General features: G+C 40.0%; 1 protein-coding gene and 1 long non-coding RNA gene across 2 annotated transcripts in view; one reads left to right on the top strand and one right to left on the bottom strand.

Annotated features, from left to right (window-relative positions):
* Positions 1-19,314, top strand: part of fam20c.S (family with sequence similarity 20 member C S homeolog) — a 128,384-nt gene that overhangs the window by 77,330 nt on the left and 31,740 nt on the right. The window contains exons 4-5 of the mRNA XM_018239164.2: positions 12,736-12,828; positions 16,016-16,131. Coding sequence (XP_018094653.1) covers positions 12,736-12,828; positions 16,016-16,131 — 209 coding nt within the window. The remainder of the gene's footprint in view (positions 1-12,735; positions 12,829-16,015; positions 16,132-19,314) is intronic.
* Positions 7,258-19,314, bottom strand: part of LOC121398833 — a 58,283-nt gene continuing 46,226 nt past the window's right edge. The window contains exons 2-3 of the long non-coding RNA XR_005964539.1: positions 7,671-7,700; positions 7,258-7,579 (exon numbers count right to left, since the gene is read on the bottom strand). This is a non-coding gene — a long non-coding RNA (uncharacterized LOC121398833). The remainder of the gene's footprint in view (positions 7,580-7,670; positions 7,701-19,314) is intronic.

The raw sequence follows: 19,314 nt of genomic DNA, 5'->3' as shown, positions 1-19,314 counted from the left end.
ACTCAGTCCAACTGCTAAACATAGTAGAGGTATGGGATTTTTTTCATAGCACTGAGGAACTTTGGTTTCTAAGGATAAGTGGTCTTTCTGCATGCTTTCGTGTTAGTAAGAAACATTAAAATGCTGATTAAATGCTGATTTAATGTGGATTAAAGACAGCAAAATGCAAAAAAATAAAAATGAAGAAGTATTGGTTTAACTAGGCCTTTATGGAAAAGGCAAGTCAGCATTTTGGATCTTTCTGGATAATGGGCTTTTGACCAAAACAGCCCATAATTACACTGTAAGTGTCTCAGATGCTTAAGAGTTTAAACACAATAGGTTTTTGTAAACCCGAGTGAACTTCTTGACGCCCATTCTTTTTCCCTGTTTCTGTGACGTCACAAGTGGGTTTTGAGCCAGTAATTCTAGCTAACTATATCTGTCAGAAAGGCTGTGTCTTCACTGCTAATACTGCACATATTTCTCCTACTACACTTCTAGTTTGCGTCCAGTTAATGGTTTCATTCTCATTTCTTTGCTTTTTCTCTTGAGAACTACAGAGAATTGCCCTTTGACATCCCGAGGCTAATTACATATTTTAGGAACTTAATGACTTTCAAACCACAGCTAATTAATATTTAACGCAATAATGTAACATTGCTTCACTGTTTGTTCATTTAACATTCTGCACAGGCGTAGTGAGTAGAGTCATCTTAGTGAGAAATGTTTTAGATGACCCTTCATACTGCTCACAGTTTGCTTCTTAAGTTTATTATTCAGAAAGACAGTTCATCTCTTTTTCAAATATACTCTCATTTCTTGGTTGGTTTATTACCTCACTATGGGGATGATTCACTAAAGGGCAAAGTGGATAACGCTAGTGACTTTTCGCCAAAAATCACATCCACATGGACATCTCCAATTCACAAAACAGGCGCAGATGACAATTTGCTGCAAAAGAGGCAGTCAGTAGCGTTCGTTCGCACTCTATCGCCAGGCGACTTTTCACTCAGGCAACAGGTTTTTACTCCGCAAATTCAGTAAAGTGCGGATTTTACTGAACCTTACGTCTTTTGCCAGATTTGACGTCACCACCTCAGACCAGGCCAAGTGCTTGAAATAAGATAGATTTTCCTCAATCTTCTGGTCACTTACATCATGTCCTGTGTGCAGAAAATACATTAAAGTTCAAAAAATGCTGGTGATTTTTCCTTTTTTTAAGCGGGATTGCCTGCAAAAGTCAAACAAACTTCTTTTGGGTAACTGTTTTTTTCCAGACATTTGCTAACATATGGAACATTCATTTTACAGTGGGCTCATGTGTAGGGCATTCTATTAAATCTCTTGTCTTTATTAAGGTTCCCTGGACATTTGTAATAAAAAGTGGTAACTTCAAGCATTTGCACCAACATTTATAATAAACTCCATACAACTTTAAATTTCCAATCCTATGCAAATTGACCTAAGTGCAAGATCGTTAGCGAATTTTCGCTAGGTACAAATAAACGCTAGTGCATCTTCGCTATGAAATGCTCCCACCAACGAAGTAACACTAGCAAAAATTCACCAGCGTTCAGCGCCCAGGATAAAACATTGCATATTAGTGAATTGGCGTAGTATTAGCAAATTTGCGGCTGACGAAGTTGTGTGAAGCTGACGCTGGCAAAAATGTGCGCGTTAGGGAATTTACCCCAACACTGGACAGACCCTGTTGCTTTTATCTGAGCACCATAGTTCTACCATCACCTGTCAGACTATTCCAATCTCTCAATGACCCAACTGTTTTGAGAAGCCTATAACTTGCTGGCACTGTATATAAAAATGCTGTTTATTTATGTAGAAGCCTTCAGCTTACAATACATTGGTGGCCTAATGTTACCATTGGCTTTTGACTGCTATATGTATTGGAGGCAGTGCACATGAGATCGCCCATTAGATTGTGTCATGGAATTTCAACAACAGAGACCACTTGAAGTGAAAGAAAAAGTTTAGATGACATTAACACGAATTTGGAACTAACAGAACCCTGAACAAAGGAATCACAAAGTTTTTATAGACTTGTAAAAATTGAGTTACTGATAAAAGTTATCTCTCCACAGCACAAAAACTCAAAGAACTGCTCTTACAGCCAAACAGGTGGCTCTGCCCTCAAGGCCAGGGTAGTAATGACCAAGGTTAGCTTAAGAACAGAATACATTAAAGCTCAGGGGGGGGGGTGAAATCTGAATACACAGTTTTCATTTGCGACTACCTTTACCCTGCTAAAATATTAGTGAGCCACTTTTATTACATTGGAATTCGTCATTGCCTCCAAGAACTTCGTGAGTGAGTGCCTAAAAGTGGATTTTGGTTAATCGATAATTCTACCAGAAGTATAATTATGAAAGAAATGCTCTTATTTGTAGCTACCCATGCCCTGGTCTAAAGCTACTGTACTTATGGCGACCACAACATCCTCAGACGCAAGAACTTTGTCAAATGGAAACCTTTCTATTATAAAAGACATGGGAGAAAAAAATATTAAATGGGATCTGTTATCCAGAATTCTTGGGACCAAGAGGCATCATGTACAAGGTACCAGGGCTCAGTTATACAGATGCAAGTGCTGGAGTACTAAGGGGCACAATATAACATAATCATCATTCAAGGAGACCTTGTGCCTATAACACTGGCAGTGTAAGTGCCAAGTGCACACTACAGAACCCTGTGACCCATGACATATTTTTGTAAATGAGGCCTGCTGTGTCTTTATTACATAGAGAAAGCAAATCCATTAAAAATGGAGAATTGTTTGCTTAATAGAACACTATGGGAAATGGCATAGATATATTTCAGAGCTACAGTATCTGGATAAAGCTATACTACTGTGTTTGGCCTTACAGTGATTTTTTTGTGGACAGATAAAGCCACATTTTATTTATCGAGATTGTCCCTTCAAATGAGTCATCTTTCTTCAATGATTTTACATTTTCACTGGGGATGAGAGTAAGTCATTGTTCTCTTCTGCTGACCCTACCTGCAGACTTCAGTGAATCTGTCTTTGCGGATTGTGTTCTTTACTTTGTCCTTGTTAAAAAAGACTTTAGAATTAAGCGTAAAAAAAAAAAAGAATCCAGCTGGGCAAGAACTGTGTATTTCATGCAGTATTCATTTCTCCATTTAATCTTATGGCTCCAATATGGATTTGTCTTTATTTATAGTTAGGCTCTTTATAAAGTGGTATTGGAATTTAAATCCTATTATCATCTGAAAGATAATAAAAACAAAGAAGATTTTCACCTATGGCGCCCTGCACTGTTATACATTTACACCATTCTCTACCTTGCTCATTATAATTAATAACAAAGTGCAACAAAACTGAAAATGAGACCTAAATATAATTATTTAGAAAATACATCATCTGGATGACCTGTTTTTTTTGTGAATGTACAGTGTTTGAGTTATCATACATTCAATATGTAAAGGAAAAAGAGGAATAGGAAAGGTACGCTACTGCAGAGCAGAAGAACGAGCAAATGACACCATGAAAGAACATGGATATGGAATTCTGCTAATTACGTTAGAAACAATGGCGCTACATTATATGGGAAGTCAGAAGGGATAACGCAGGGTGCAGTCAAACAGAGATGAGATGCCAGTGAACCAAGACACACTAAGGTGAACGAGAAAATAAGGACGTGGAACAGAGAAACGGAAGAGAGCTTGGGAGGAAAAAAATGAAGGCTTAGCTTCCCCAAAAACAGACAGACTGCCATATACATAAGTATCTGCAAGTGTATAATTATAAGCTCTTCTGTAGACAGTTGTCTATTGATAGCCTGTCTAAACAAACATTTTACTTACTGTCATTCCCTGGAAAATAAAGCTGCTAAGGTGACATAGGGACACAAACAAAATGGCACAACAGGATATAAAGACAAACTCTGAAAGACAGGACTTGATAATGATGAAAGTTAGTTATCAGGTACATACAGATATTACAAGGCACATTAATGGGAAACATAATAGAGACAAGATGAGAGCAAAGGGAAAATAGAATGTGGGAGGCAAAATCACACTGAGTTGGAAATGGAAATAGAGACCCTGAGTAGGATGACTCTAAAGAGTTAAGAGGTAACAGGAACTGAAGGGGGGGGTGTAGACTAAAAATAAACAATACAACCTGATGGGAAACAAAATATAAAATATAATATATAATATTTTTGAGATCCCTCCAGCTAGCATTTTTGAATTAGGGTTGAATAACAATTTTCTTCTTCAAAGGTGGACTATAACTTTAAAAGAGGCAGGGACAACCCTTACAAAATAAAGTTAATAAAGGGGCCCAGCACACAGGGGTCCTCTGAAATCCCAAGAAATTAGGACGCAAGAGCAGCTGCTGTAAAATGGATGCAATGGAGAGCAATTGAGAGAGCTCTAAAATAGACGCACATTTTGACACTATTCATTAACTAACAAGCACCCTCCTTTGCTTCCACATGGTTGCCCATGCACCCACCATGCCTCTTCTAATAAACTTCTAGACCTGGCAGGTTCCAACAATGAGTTTGTAGGGGCACCAGTCTTGGCCAAGTGAATTGGATGCAAATGCCACTTTGAATGTTCGCTCTGGATGTGATACAACTGCCACTATAAAAATGCACCCAACTGCACCCAACTTCTACCCAATTTGCATCAAATGCAAGCTAAGTTGTGTCTGTTTTGACACATTTTGACACATTGGGTGCATTATGTTGATATGCTTCCAAAATAACTAGTTGCTCTTGAGTTGGTAAATGACCCCTAATGTATTCCTTTATAAATAAATCTTCTTGATTACACTGTATATTAGACACACAGATGGTCTGTAATCCAGCCTTCTGTACTTTAGGTACTGCTTTATATTTTGTCGAAAATATTTGGAAAATTTTTCCAGTATGACAAAAACACTTCCATTCTGCTGAAATCTATATATATATATATATATATATATATATATATCTGTATATCCTTAGCACATTCCAAGCCTAGCCCTTAATTAGCTTTATGGAATGTTAAAAAAAGATCCAAGAAATAAGTCAGATAAAATTCTCAACAAAAAAATGCTTGGTATTATAACGATGCAATAATAGCTGCCATGTATGATATGAACCTATGTTTCCTGCCAAAGGTCTGTCTTTTTACTATCTGAAAATATATCACGTTCTTAAAAAATAATGTTCTGTCTTCCTTAGCATATTCCTTTCCAAATAATCCTGAACCTGTGGTTTATGAAAGCAGCACTTGAGGCATGCTGGGAGACAAGCTGTGCTGCTAGAATACTGCAGGTCAGATTTATGAATGTGTGAGAAGGTTAAAGAGAAAAAGCAATGCAAAATAAAACCTGGGCGATCGGCAAAGATGATTTATTCTCTACCTGACTTGCCACTGATTTGTATTGTTATTGGCCAACTGACAATTTAATCATCAGCACTTTATAGTAGAGTGCAAAGTGAATGCAACACACATAATATTAAACCAGTACCTGCACGAGAGCGTGTACTTACCCAGCACTGGGTTCCTAGACTTAATTCTGGCCAGAATATGGGGCTTGTATGTCCTCCCCATATCTACAGGTAGTCTAGTTTCCTAAGACACTGCATAAGAGCATGTGGTTAGCCAGCACTGGGGTCCTGAGTTCGATTCTGGCCAGGGTATGGGGCTTTCATGTCTTCCCTGTGTCTGGAGGTAGTCTAGGTTCATACAAATCTGCAAAAACACACAGGTCCATCAACTAGGTTCTTATTGAAATGAACCCTAGTGTGTGAACTGTAGATCTGCGGTCACAATTGTGGTCCAATGGAGGGTTGAACTTGGTGGATAAAACGTGGTCTCCACCATTCTCAAGACATACCTATCAACATTCCTGATTAAAAAAAAAGGACATTTTAGGCACCTTCCCATTAGCCTTGGCACCTCAGCTGAGTTAATGTATGTATGTACGTACATTCGCTGGTGTAAATTCGCTAGCGAAGGAGATAGACTGTAGCGCTACTTCGCACTCTAACGGCAGACTAATTTTCGCTCTGGTGAATGGACGTAACTACGCAAATTCACTAAGATGCGGATTTTAATGAACGTTACCTCTTGCGCCAGACTTGCCTTCGACACCTCAGACCAGGCAAAGTCCCAAAAAACGCTGGCAAGTTTTCCGTTTTTCAGGGTGATAGGCTGCAAAAGATCGTAATTTTTTTTTAGGGTACCCGGCTTCCCCCCTACATTTCCTAACATATGGCACATAAACTATACACTGGGCTCATGTGTAGGGCAATATAAAAACTCTATTTTATTTTATTAAGGTTCCCTGGGCTTGTGTAGTGTAATGTATTTGCTGCATCATATATGTCCATTGAAATTTAACTTCCCGCTGTATGCAAATTAGCCAACACTAGCGCAACTTCACTTTGCTTGCCGAATTAACGCTAGCGAAACTTCACCATCGTTCGACGCCCTGGACGCAACTTTGCATTTTAGTGAATTAGCGTTGGCCTGGCGAATTTTCACCTGGCGTAGTGTGGCGAATTTCCTCAGGTTAGTGAATTTGCCCCATAAGGTGTGAAGATCCAAAATAGAGAATGATCTGTTATCTGAAAACCCCAGGTTGCGCACATGCCTGATAACAGGTTCTATACCTGTGATTTCCTTTGACAGTAACACTAGGGGGCCTATTTATTAAACTTATAATTTTTCGGTTCAAGTTTGTTAAGGGGAAAAACTGGCATTTTAGACGAAAAGAAAACGTAGAAAACTCAGATTTATTATGCTCTGAAGCTGCTAAAAATACTCTAGCTAAAACCTGTCGAAATCATATAGACGTAAATGGCAGATGGTCCTTTTAACAATTGGAACATGTTTTTTACTTTTGGATTCTCTGTAGTTTCGCCCTGTTTGATGCTGGTTTTTGTTTGATAAATTCAAGTTGCTGAGGCGACAAATCGATAAAGTCGAGTTTTCAGGGCAACAATTTGAAAAAGGTGCACGATTCGAATTGAAGCACAACTTTTTCCTGTATCTATTTTTGGAGGAGATGTGTTGGTAAAATTAAGGGGACTCGGGTTTGGGAGCTTGGTCAAATTTTTTTTTTAATTATAGTGAGTAAAAGTTGAGTTAAATACCCCTAGGGGTTTAATCTTAGAGGTACATGAGACTTAAAGGAGGAGGTGCTGACATTTTAATATACAACATTACCAGTAATGGTCACATCTATTTTAATATACTATTTCTGGTTCTTTACAAGACTTGTTTTAGGGTTAAGCTGAAAGGAGGGCTTAAGGGGGTAATTTGATACAAGTAGGAAGAATAGCCTTACTAAATTGCCCGGGATTCCTTCTTCTTTCTGCTTTCAAGCTTTTGTTCTTGGAGGACTAAAACAAAACGTAGTTTCACAGCTCATGGATGCCTCATATTTATTTAAGGTGAAGATTCAAAGTGTGAAGAGTATTTATCTTGATAATGTTTGCAGCTGTAAAATGCCTCATTGCATGGAAACAAAGCAGAGATCCAAGCCTCTTAGGGAAATGAGAATAGCTGAATCATTGCCGCATTAATGGCACTACATTATCTCACGGTTTTGTCTGATCTGAAGAGAAAATAGAGAGGAAAATGGAGAAATTATGCCAAAAATAAAATTCATCTTGTTTTTATTATGAAGAAGTGAAAATGTAACCTACCATTTACCAGTATGGCTCATTTCTCAGCAGCTGTAAATAAATGATAAAAGGATAACAAGGTGGTATAAAACAAGACTTACATATATAAAGTGACTTGTTCTTATCTCAGTTTGGGCAACCATTTGGGTTGGCCCAATTCCTTGAGTCAAGAAAGGCTTCATATAGGGGAGGGCTGAAGAACCCATGAGGAAAGGACAATATCCATAGGCCAATGTGTTCTCTGCAGAAGGATTTGTAGCCTTCCCAGTGAACGCCAATTAGATATCAGCTGAATCATCAGCTGATCATTTTAGCCCATACAAGGGACCAGCTAGTGGTTGACTCTATCAATACCATCTGACTGACTCCAAGTCAATACAACTATTTCCTTTATCTCTGCAATAATTAGACAAGTACCTAGACTAATCCGATTGCCATTTTGGAGTCAGCAAAAGAATTTTCCCCCTCTGAGGCAAATTGGAGAGGCTTCAAATGTTTTTTTTTCCTTCTTCTGGATCAACTGGCAGTTAATCAGGTTAAAATAGAGTTAAAAGGTTGAACTTGATGGACGTGTGTCTTTTTTCAACCTAACTTACTACAGTATGTTACCTACAGTAAGTTGGGAGAGGACACCTGAATCCAACACAGCAGTCAAAGTGTCTGAAGGTTGTGGGTTTTGATGTTTCAGGGTGATTAGCAAGAGGAAGATGTGTCTGGAAGATGCCGAGCTAATGATGAAGATAGTGGGAGCACCCGGAGCTGCAGGCAGCTATTAGGAAAAATGAAAATTGTGAGAATGTACTGTTCATGCAGTGATTTAATAGATGCCCCATATGCCAGTTATGCAGCAGTAAGGAACAATTACAGCTTCCGCAGATGGCTAAACTGCCAGGATTAAGCACAAGCTTTTAATTCTGCCCGTTATTCTGAAAAAAGTGTAAGAGGATACTCATCGTTTGTTTGTCATTGGTATCAACAGCGTTCCCACCACTATGTAAAAGCTTTACAAAAAGAGAAAAAGGCACCACTTTCACTAAAGGGGAACTAAACTCTTAGATGAGCTCTTGTAACTTCATTGACTAGAGTAGAGACCTTCTGTTTTCAACATTAGTAATGGCATTAGAGTGTCAGTTTCATGCGTGGGAAGCCTGGAAGTAACATCTCATTAAGGTAGGTGTTAATTCCAAGTCTGCCTTGCAACTAGCTGTCAATTATTCAAATCTCAAATCCACCTTTATTTTTTACTGCCCACACATATCAATTCATATTTATATGTAATTGAAATGGAAAGCAGTATTTGTCCATCCCTTTCTGTTCTCTGCCCTTCTCAAGCAGTGTAGTATGATTAAAACACCTATGAATACGTCTGCAGGGAATTGTGGGAATGTGAGGTTTTTTTGGCTGAAGGAAGGTTGTCTTCTGTTATAATGTATGTTAGGTTTTTTTGGCTGGAGGAAGGTTGTCTTCAGTTATAATGTATTAAGATTCAGAACCAGCAGTGCAGAAAGGGACAAACAAATACCATGTTAATTAATAACTGTATATATCTACTAATAAAAGGTAGAACTATGAGTTCTTATTATGTACAGTACTCTTATATACTGCCTTCAGGACATGCCAAGAGGCATTCATATGGTGGTACAGGTATGGGACCTGTTATCCAGAATGCTCAAGACCTGGAGTTTTCCGGACAACGGATCTTTCCGTAATTCGGGTCTTCATGCCTTAAGTCTACTAGAAATTCATTTAAACATTAAATAAACCCAATAGGCTGGTTTTGCTTCCAATAAGGATTAATTATATCTTAATTGGGATCAAGTATAAACTGCTGTTTTATTATTACAGATAAAAAGGAAATCATTTTTAAAAATTTGGATTATTTGGACAGCCATTCCGTAATTCAGAGCTTTCTGGATATCGGGTTTCCGGATAAGAGATCCTATACCTGTATATGCTAATTAGTGTTGAGTGAAATTTTCAACCAGGTTTTGCCGCAAAAAAGACACCCATAGACTTCATCATATGAAAAGAATTGTTGTGCTTCCAAAAAAATGACCCATGTCAGAAAAAAACGGGTCAGATTCGCCCATCACTAATGCTGATCGTATGTCATTTTATCCCTACCATTTGGGGGTTATTTATTAAAGTCCAAATTCAAAAAACTAGAAAATAAAATGTTTTTCTTACTATAAAATCCGAATTTTTAGTGGGAAAAAAAAACTTTAATTTTTTGAGATGTATTATAACCCGAGGATAGAAAAAGTCCAAATCCGAAAATCCTCCATCTCAGGCCTGCCGAGATTGTATATAAGTCAATGGGATAGGTCCTTATCCCATTTTTAAGTTTCTGTGGTCTGCACTGGATTTAGCCCGATAATCTGAATATTTCTTATAGGGAAAAAAATTTGGACTTTTCGGGGAAAAGGCTGAAAAAATTGTACGATCCTAAGTTTTACTCGATTGTATCTAGTTTGTCCCCAATCAGATTAAATCATGCTTTTTTCATAATTAATAAGGTCCAATCGTGGATTCAAGTTTGTCAGACTTTTTTTCTTTGAATACTCAGAAAAATTCTAATTTTAATAAATAAGGCCCCCAATCTTACTATTCAATTTAGCAATAAATGGATATCACAATTTTTCATCCCCTGATTTTAAGCATGGTCTTTGTTTGTGGTCCCATCAATATGTTATGCATAATTCATTTTGCATTTTCCTGGATTTTATACGATTTCTTCCTGGTCCTCTGAAAAAACGTAAAATGGGGGTTGGTACGGGAGTGGTACAGTATGTGTACGTTGCTGTAAAAATGCTCCTCTTGATATTCTTGGCAATATTAATCCTCAAAGGACAAATTCATTTGAGATGACCTCATTAGAAGCCGCATTATTAGAGAGGCGTGCAGCGTCAGTGCAGAAGCTCTTGTAACTCGCAACAAGCTTCCCAGTCATCTTTAGGAGAATACTAAGCAGCAGGCCGCAATGACAATGGATTTCCAGCCTTCTAACACTTAGTAGGGGGGCTGTCAGAGTCTTTTCAAGGTAGATGCACTAATAGGAAGAAGAAACCAATGTGAATGACATGGGAATACCAGGCAGTCTCAGCTTCTTTAATAAATCAGGCACTACTTATTATGGATCTGGCTGTGTCTTGACATTGTATATTTGTGTTCTTGTTCTGTTACTGTAGTAACAGTGAACAAAAGAAGGGGCTCTCACAATTTACTGAAGGATTAGTGGGTATTTTCGTTGGCATCACAATTCTACCTGGGTAATCCTTTCCTTGTTGAGTTTTGGATTAAAATGGGCAGTGCCAGACAGAGACAATTGCCAAACCTTTATCCTTTAAATGGGTGGATTGTGAGAAATCATAGGTTGTAGTTTGCCTCTTAGGAATTAATGTAAACCCTTCTATCAGGATTGTGCCTAGAAACCCTTAGTCACCATATTTAAGTGATACTATACCTTTATTTTTTTCCCACTTGTCAAATGGAACTATCAAAAGCTGGATACATACAGTACTTCTACAAGTGCCTGTAAAGATGTCACTCACGCTTCTTGCAGTAGAAATGCAAAAAAGCCAATATCTCTCAATTTGTACAGATCTCCAGCTTTTTTAATAATCCAGTTAGAAGAAGTCAGTAGGGTTGGCAGAGCAGTCTAGTAGGCATAGAATGATATCAATGGCAAGGCTCGCTGAAATAGGCAGTGTCAGGAAACCAGAAGTAGTACTGGACATTGGGGGTCCAGTGCCCACCAGTGCTACTGCCTTTGGGCTCCCCTATACCTCCCAGGCCCTGTGTTCCAGCTTTGAGTTCCTTCTGGTGACACAACCCCCAACCGCTAGTGCTAACCTTGCTACATGCCTTGTTTTTTTTGTTTGCGGCTGCGATCAGGGCTGGGGGTGAAGTGGGGGCAGTACACAGGGTTTCATCTAGAGCGGGTCTGGATCTGTGGGGCCCACCAGGTTTTTTCACAGTGTCCTGCTGGCCCAGTCTGAGCCTGACTAGAGGCCACTACAGACCACCAGGGGTGAGAACCAAGGAGAAAACTAAACTGGGAAACAGGCAGGACAGATGCTTATAAAACAGGAACACTTAATTAAAGTTAAAGACAAGGCAGAAGGTAGGTACTGACACAGGCAGGCAGAGCAAAAAGGTAAACTCTGATACAGGAAGGCAGATGAAGACCAAGTCCAGGCAATTGGTCAAGTCATGTAGCAATCGAACAGTGTCTGGAACAGGCCAAAAGTCATAACAGAGATGAAATCAGGAAACATATCACTACAGATTAACATATAGTGACCAGCAGAGAGGTCAACTAACTAACTGGCAGAGGAACATAGACATCAGTGTGTAAGAGAGTGGGCCTAAATTTCTGGAATCTGTCCCACTTCACTTTGCGGGAAATGGGTAAATTTTTTATGCAAAATGCATTGAAGTAAATGGCCATTTTTGAGTGTTTGTTGTTTTCACACAAAAAAAATCCACAGATTGCATAATGCAGAATCCATATTTGTCAAAACTTTGTAGCTGATCACTAGTTCTGATGTCAACTGTGTCTTTTGGGCCTGCACTGGTTCTCGGTGCAACGGCACCAACATCAGCAAATCCATACCAGCTCAGCCATGCACTGAACCAGTAATTTCCTTACAGGCAATAAGAGGCACGCACATTTGCAATGACATTCTCTTAGTTCTTATCATAGGCTATACAGAGAGAGAGAGCTCAGAAATCTGTGTTGGCATTGGTATTCCATTGGTTAAATTCCTTTATGAATCAGTAATTTGTTTAGTTATAGCTTCTTTCAAAGCCAAGTTAATTTTAAGAATCAAAAAATTCAGTGTGAACTATTCACTTCTTTACCAAGTTTTATTTGCAATCCAACGTTTTCCAGTAAAGCATAACATTACCATCCTACATAATGTTGTAGTCGAATTGCCTTGGAATGCACAATGTATATGTAACAGACACATTAACATGTATGAAGGACGTGTATTACTATGCATGCTTTGTTTGCTCTCTTGCTACACAGTATATGCCTGGCACACACACTGTTGACACTTTCTTTTATTATTTGTTTTTCTAGGCAAACAAGAGAACAAGAGACTCCACCTGACTTTTTTTATTTTTCGGACTATGAGCGGCACAATTCTGAGATTGCTTCTTTTCACCTCGACAGGTAACTGTCATTCCAAAGTCTTGTCGTCAAAAGACAAGAGTTATATTTCCACTTGCTTTGCCAGTTATATTTCTTAGCTCTGTGAACGTGAGAGTAAAAGTAGGAGAGGTAAAATGCAGAGGCGTCATTTTCTCCTATGGTTTTGAATCAATAAGCACATGCTGAGCTCCACTGTGCAGCCAGGTACAATAAAATGCCTGCTGTCTTCCTATTGGATGGCTTTCTGAGCAACAGCAAGGTGAAGGGTTGAATGCACTCTTGCTTGTATGGGATTGGCAATGTAAGGAACATTTTTGCCTTGTAAATTAGTTCCCTTTTAACAGATCAGGTTGTAAGAGTGGAAACAGCTAGCAAAGGCAATCTGGTGCGCCACCGAGTGAGAAGGGGTTAGTAATTCGCTGGGTACTCTGCAAGTTAGGGCCCAAGTGGAGAGTTTAGGGTATAGGAAAGACCATGGACATGCTACATCTAAGGAGGGTCAGAAGCGGGCCCATGTAGGGGGCGTGTGGGGCCCCTTGGAGGGTGTGGATGCCCCTGGAGTGACAGCCGGGGGGACCATGCACCCACCAGTCCAACCCTGCATCTAATTGCTTACACGTTTAATTAGTCACAGGGCTCTGTTTAGAAAGGTGGTCTTATAACGAGCCATGTGCATGAATGAGGGTAAAACTACGCGTGAGATTTTGTTTCAATTTTGTGGATCATATTTTATCTGATCATGTCACCCAACACCATACAGCAGCTCTAGATTTGTAGGATCCTACAAAATCTCATTCCCCTGAATCAGTAACGTAACTTGGTGGGGGCGGGCCCTGATGCGGGACGTGCAGATGGGCCCGCCCCCACCCTCGTCTGCATGATTTTTCTCTGCTGCTGCAGCCAACTCAAGCGCGCACGATCTTCCGGGGGGGGGGGCCTGCGGGGGTGCGGGCCCTGGCCCAGTTGCACCCCCTGCTCCCCCGGTAGTTACGCCCCTGGCGAGAATGTAAAGTTGGATCAGATAAAGTCAGTTGGTGTAGTTTGTTTATGCATCTACATCCGACAGTCAATGTATTTCAGTAGAAAAAAAGTCAATCACTACTAGATTTTATCACCCAATGTTCATCTTCATGACAGTTCCCCCTTAAGACACAGGTAGATCCTAATTCCAGTATAATAACATCATATATACTGTAGCCTATTTGCTTTTATAAAAAAACACCCTGACCCTACTCCCAACTGTAAGGACAGAGGTCAATGAGACAGTTAAAGTGCTTCCTCTGCCTACATGAAACTATGTACCTGCTGTCATGCGCAGCAGATCTACGCCATGCATTAAATGCACAAGGGAAATTTCGTATTAGACTCTAGATCTCATTTATGAGACTTGGAACATTTTTTCCTGTGGCATGTTTCACAAGGGAATTCAAGCACAAGAGCCTGCAAAGTGCTGTTTAAACTTGAAATAATGAAATAGGATATTGCTTTTATCCCAATGTGCTGCTATATTGATTTTAAAAAATGTCTAGAATAAACATAACTATAATGTACATGACATGGAGCAATGAAACACTGAGCAATAGCCACGATTTGCCAACAGTGCAGCCTCCCCTGCCGTATTTAATAGAGCTTCAGTGAACCAAACAATAAGCAGATGGAGTGGCCGCTATCTCGCCTGCATTCTGCTTCATATGAACTGGGGCCCAGATGATAATCTTGTCTGTGTGTCAGACGTTGTCTGGAGATGAAGATACAGGGATAATTGTCATAGTTCATCAGCCGGCCTGCTAATTAGGGCACCATATGTACATGAACACATTTAATCCAACAGAACTGCTGCCGTTATTAGTGCAGGTGTTTAGATTAACAATTTAAGGATAATTTGTTTGGGGGGTGTTAAGACATGCCTAATATACTTATAGAATTATCCAGAATTAAAATAAGATTAACCGGATCAGCTGGTAGCTAAAAACTAGCATATCGGTCCCACCGAGTCTAATCCAACTGCATCCAAACAAATATATTTATGTATGCCGCTCCTACTATCCGGTAATTGGTGCACTATAATATGCTGTCATATTCACAAGAGAGGAATCAAATGCAGCTTGTTGGATGCAGCAATAATTTGGTATCAGTAAGCAAATTATGCTCAGACATGTTTCTATGAAGCTTAGTTAAGGATTCAACACAATATACAGTATATCACTAATGCTGGTCATGGTATATTTAAAAAAAAAACGCACATAAGAGCGGTTGGAGGCCTCATTTACATGGGCCACATTTACAAAGTTAGGGCAGGGTGCAAATTGCAGAACCAAGTGCAAACCACCATGTTGTTTTTTTTTTTTTTACTTTTGCACCTTATTTGGTAATGTTGCTGTATTTTATGAAGGGACAGGAGAAGGCATGTAGGCATACCCAAACCTTCTCTTGCATGTCCTCTAACTTGCACTTCTGAGTGGGGGAGCATATGTTGGCACATGGTGCATGTAGTTCTATATGCAATGCTTAAAGGAGCTCTAAGGGATGCAATTTTGCTTCCTTTAGTGTTGTTGCATGTGTGTGTTTTAATAGCAAGTACCTATTTTTGAATAGTGTAACTGTACAGAATGCATGCAATTGCATTTGTAAGTGCCTAAATCCATAGAGTTTTGCAGTGTACTGTAATTAGGGCTGTCACCCTTTTCAGTAAAATGTACCGGCCTGCAATGGAGAGTGTTGGGCAGTGAGCAATGGTTGAATCAGGGATGGGAAGGGTCTAGGGGTGGGTGGGGGCTGTGAATAAAGGTAGCTTTACATGGTTGAGCTGATGAAAGCTGCTGACCCCAGACCAAGTCAGCAACTTATTGGTTAGTTTATGGGGCCCAGTGACAGACCTGGCAGACCAATATCTGACCAAAAGTTAGTCAGATTTCGGTTGGACAAGGAGTGCACTGGCAAGTTGATGCAAACTATGGTAGAGTCTACTAGTTGATGGCCACCTGCCAACCGATTTGGACAGACACATAGGCCCAGATCTGCTTGTTTGACAACCTTGATTATGAGTTAATCTGACGATGTATGGCCAGCTTTAGAAGAGTAAGGTTTGGGTCCTTATACACGAGTTGGGCAGCAGAATTTCTGTAGGAAACAAAGAAACATAGAAACATAGAAACAATGCAACAATGCATGGGGCAAACATTTAATTTCTATTTTCCACCCTTTCCAGGATTCTCGGTTTCCGTCGTGTGCCACCAGTTGCTGGCAGATTGGTAAACATGACTAAAGAAATAAGGGACATTACAAGGGACAAGACATTATGGAGAACTTTCTTCATTTCACCAGGTACAGTTAAAACTTACACTGATTGTACAGAAAAACTACGTTAACAATAGTATCATATATAAGTCAGTGCTGGGAAGCCCATTAGAACTGATAAGGTTCAGTGACTGTGTAACTACTGGAGGTTCTCAACCAACTACAATGTATTTTGTTATAATAACAGACACTGCTTCAATATTTGTATCATCTGCTACTATTGGTGGGAATGACAGGGGAAATCAAATGCCTGCAAGAAGTTATGTAATACCAATAGTGATGCAAAGAATGTCAATCAATGTCCATCTCATTTCTAAAAAAAAATGGTCTTTTGTGCACATTTTTATGCATGGTCACCCAACTCAGACTGTGCTCGAATTGGCATTCTGTGATTGCTTATATAGTAAGACAGTCCTGCCTATGTCTGACATAGACACTGGAATATAAGAGATAGCAGTTGCTGGATTGAATAGGGGGAGATTGAGCTGGAGGAGCCCTCCAGGACTTTTCCCAAGTACCTGGTGGGCCAGTCCACCACTGAGGGGGTCAGGGCAATCATTTGTTTATGCTTCAACAGTTGTTGCAGTTGTGTTTACTAGTGCTACAACTTCTGAGTGAACTGCAATTTCAAGAAACTTTTCTTTTACATTATTGTTAATTTAACAGATTTGATGTGGAACCTCTTTTACTGTTGTCCTGTAATTTTCAGCTTCAGCTTTATAAATCCGAATAGTTACTGACAGCTCTGCACCCATGTTTTCCACTCTGAGCAAAACAACTTATTCTGCAGTGGACAGGGGGAATCCAGCAGTGGCTTAAGCCAATTATATTGCTCAAAAGCTTTAGGGAAGATCTTTCCCTGCCTCCAGACACGCATGTCCCTAAGATTACAGGAGCAGCTTTTCTCTTGAAATTAATTTCTAAGTGGGTTCCATTGCCCTGTGGCTAATACGCTTGATATACGAATACTGATTGACAGCTCCGTGCCCAAAAGGGTTTCCAGGACAAGCATGCTTTTAAGCAACCTGCTTTGTATTGTACAATCAGCATCCCATGGTGGTAAGCCAATTAAATAGTGGCAAGCTTTAGTGGATGTGCCTCCCTGCAAAGAGCAGCCTTTCTTTACTATTAGGCGAACCATTATCCTCAAATTCAGCTCATAGTGGGTTCCTTTTTTTCAGTCGTTGGAGCCTAGATGGGCGATTTGTGTATACATGAAGATAAAATATACAGTGGAAAGAAAGATCCGATTTCTAAACGCTATGGAGCTATTGCTATAAATAACACAATGTCAGAGCTTAATACACTTATTCCTTATGATATTGGTTACTGAGAATATTCCAACCATTTATCACTGCTTCTCAACTGGGAGAGGTAATTACTCTGGCAAGATATGTGTCTGCCTTTCTCTTCCGTTCCTCTATTGTCTTTCTCAAGGATTACTCACACGAGGCAGCCTAATGTTATTGCTCCACTTGAACAACAAAATAGGATATTTTTTGCACAATTCACTGAATACCTCGCTGCTTGGATGTACGCCCTCTCGCATAATCCATACGTGGTGTTGCATAGCAATCTTTAATTACATCAGCAGTAGTATGTCCCATCTGCTCATAAGGTGTGGGAACTGTTGATGGACATTCATTTCTTTTAAACGCCAATAAATGCATATATACTCATTAAACTTTTGGACAGAGATAATTCTGCAACAATAGCCCCATGATTTCTCTGTATGTGGAAGCACCATTTTTTTCATAATGTAATTAATAGAACACTACCCCATGTGGCTAAAATTGAGAATACTTATATGGTTATACCAGGCAATGAATTGGAACCAATCATTTATCAAACATGCAAATATTGGTACCATATTTAGCATATTTTCAGCAGTAGTGGGATATTATGGTGACCATGCTGTAGACCAGTCACCCATGACCTTCCTCCTATACCTACTCTAGTGGTGTGTGGGTCAAGAAATTCTCGACCGTAACCTACACCCTCCTAACCCGCAACTGGCCCACCATTCCCCCTCTCTTTATAGACTCGCACCCACCCCGCAGTGACATCACAAAAGGGGCATGTTCGAGTCTATAAATTTAGGCGCCGGAAGCAGGCAGTGCTAGGTCGGGGGCCCATGACCGTAAGATTTTGTGCAGGAGCCGGCCCAAACTGCCTCACCCCCGGGTAAATCCACAGGTTTCGGGCTTTCCATTTTGATATCAAGGCATGAAACACTGGAAATCAGGTTTAGTACCAAGTAAATGCAATCATGGAATTTTCTTCACTTTCTAAAAGTCATTGTGTAGGATAAATTAGCATAAGCACTATCTCTGCTTCCCCAGCCATAACTAACAACTCACACAAAAAGTGACAAGTATATATCCATTTTCAGTGATCTTCAGTTTACCTTAAGAGGCTATTAGCTTAAACCAAGCTCATACATAATAAAGGAATTCTTCTCCAGAGACTTCTTCTTCAGAGGTGGGAACCATGGGAGCCACCTTAATGGGGACCTGTCACCTTAAGAAATGTTTCCAACTCCTATTTTATGATTTTAGTCTAGCAAAATAAACTTAACTCACCCTATAAAAATTATTTAAATCTTGGTTTTTCTTAGTCTTGTAACTCCCAATCAAAGCAAGCAGGCAGGTGCCATTTTGTAGTCATTGTTATTAAGGCAAGCTTTGCATCATCCCAAAAGTTTGCTTATATGACAGAATGGGGGACCAGAAACCTCTGCCCATGTGCTGGCTATACAATTAATTGGAAAGAGGGGAGAATGTGGGAAGGGCAGTAACATCTAGGAAATGTAGAATGGAAAGTAAAAGTAATTGCCTGCCCCGCCTGTATGCCTAAAGGTGGCCATACACTGGCCGATAAAAGCTACAGATAGACCGAGTCAGCAGCTTATTGGCTTCCCCAGCAATGGGCTTCCCCAATTGATATCTGGCCAAAGTCGATCGGGCAGGACTAAAAATCCAGTCGGATTGCGGCCGCATCTGTTCATTAATGTGGTCCCGCAATCCGAACACACGTATTCACCCATCGTTATGATCTGATTGTTAGGCCCTAGGGCCCACGATCGGATCAGCCTGATATCACACACCTCGCAGTGGGCATATTGGGGAGAGATCCGCTCGTTTGGCGATGTCGCCAAACGAGCAGATCTCTCAGTGTATGGCCACCTTAAGGCATAGAGGAGGGGCAAGA

This window comes from Xenopus laevis, chromosome 9_10S, assembly GCF_017654675.1.
Source record: "Xenopus laevis strain J_2021 chromosome 9_10S, Xenopus_laevis_v10.1, whole genome shotgun sequence".
Taxonomy (NCBI): Eukaryota; Metazoa; Chordata; class Amphibia; order Anura; family Pipidae; genus Xenopus; species Xenopus laevis.
Note: the sequence above shows the minus strand (reverse complement) of the source record. Positions and strands in the feature narration are given on the sequence as shown.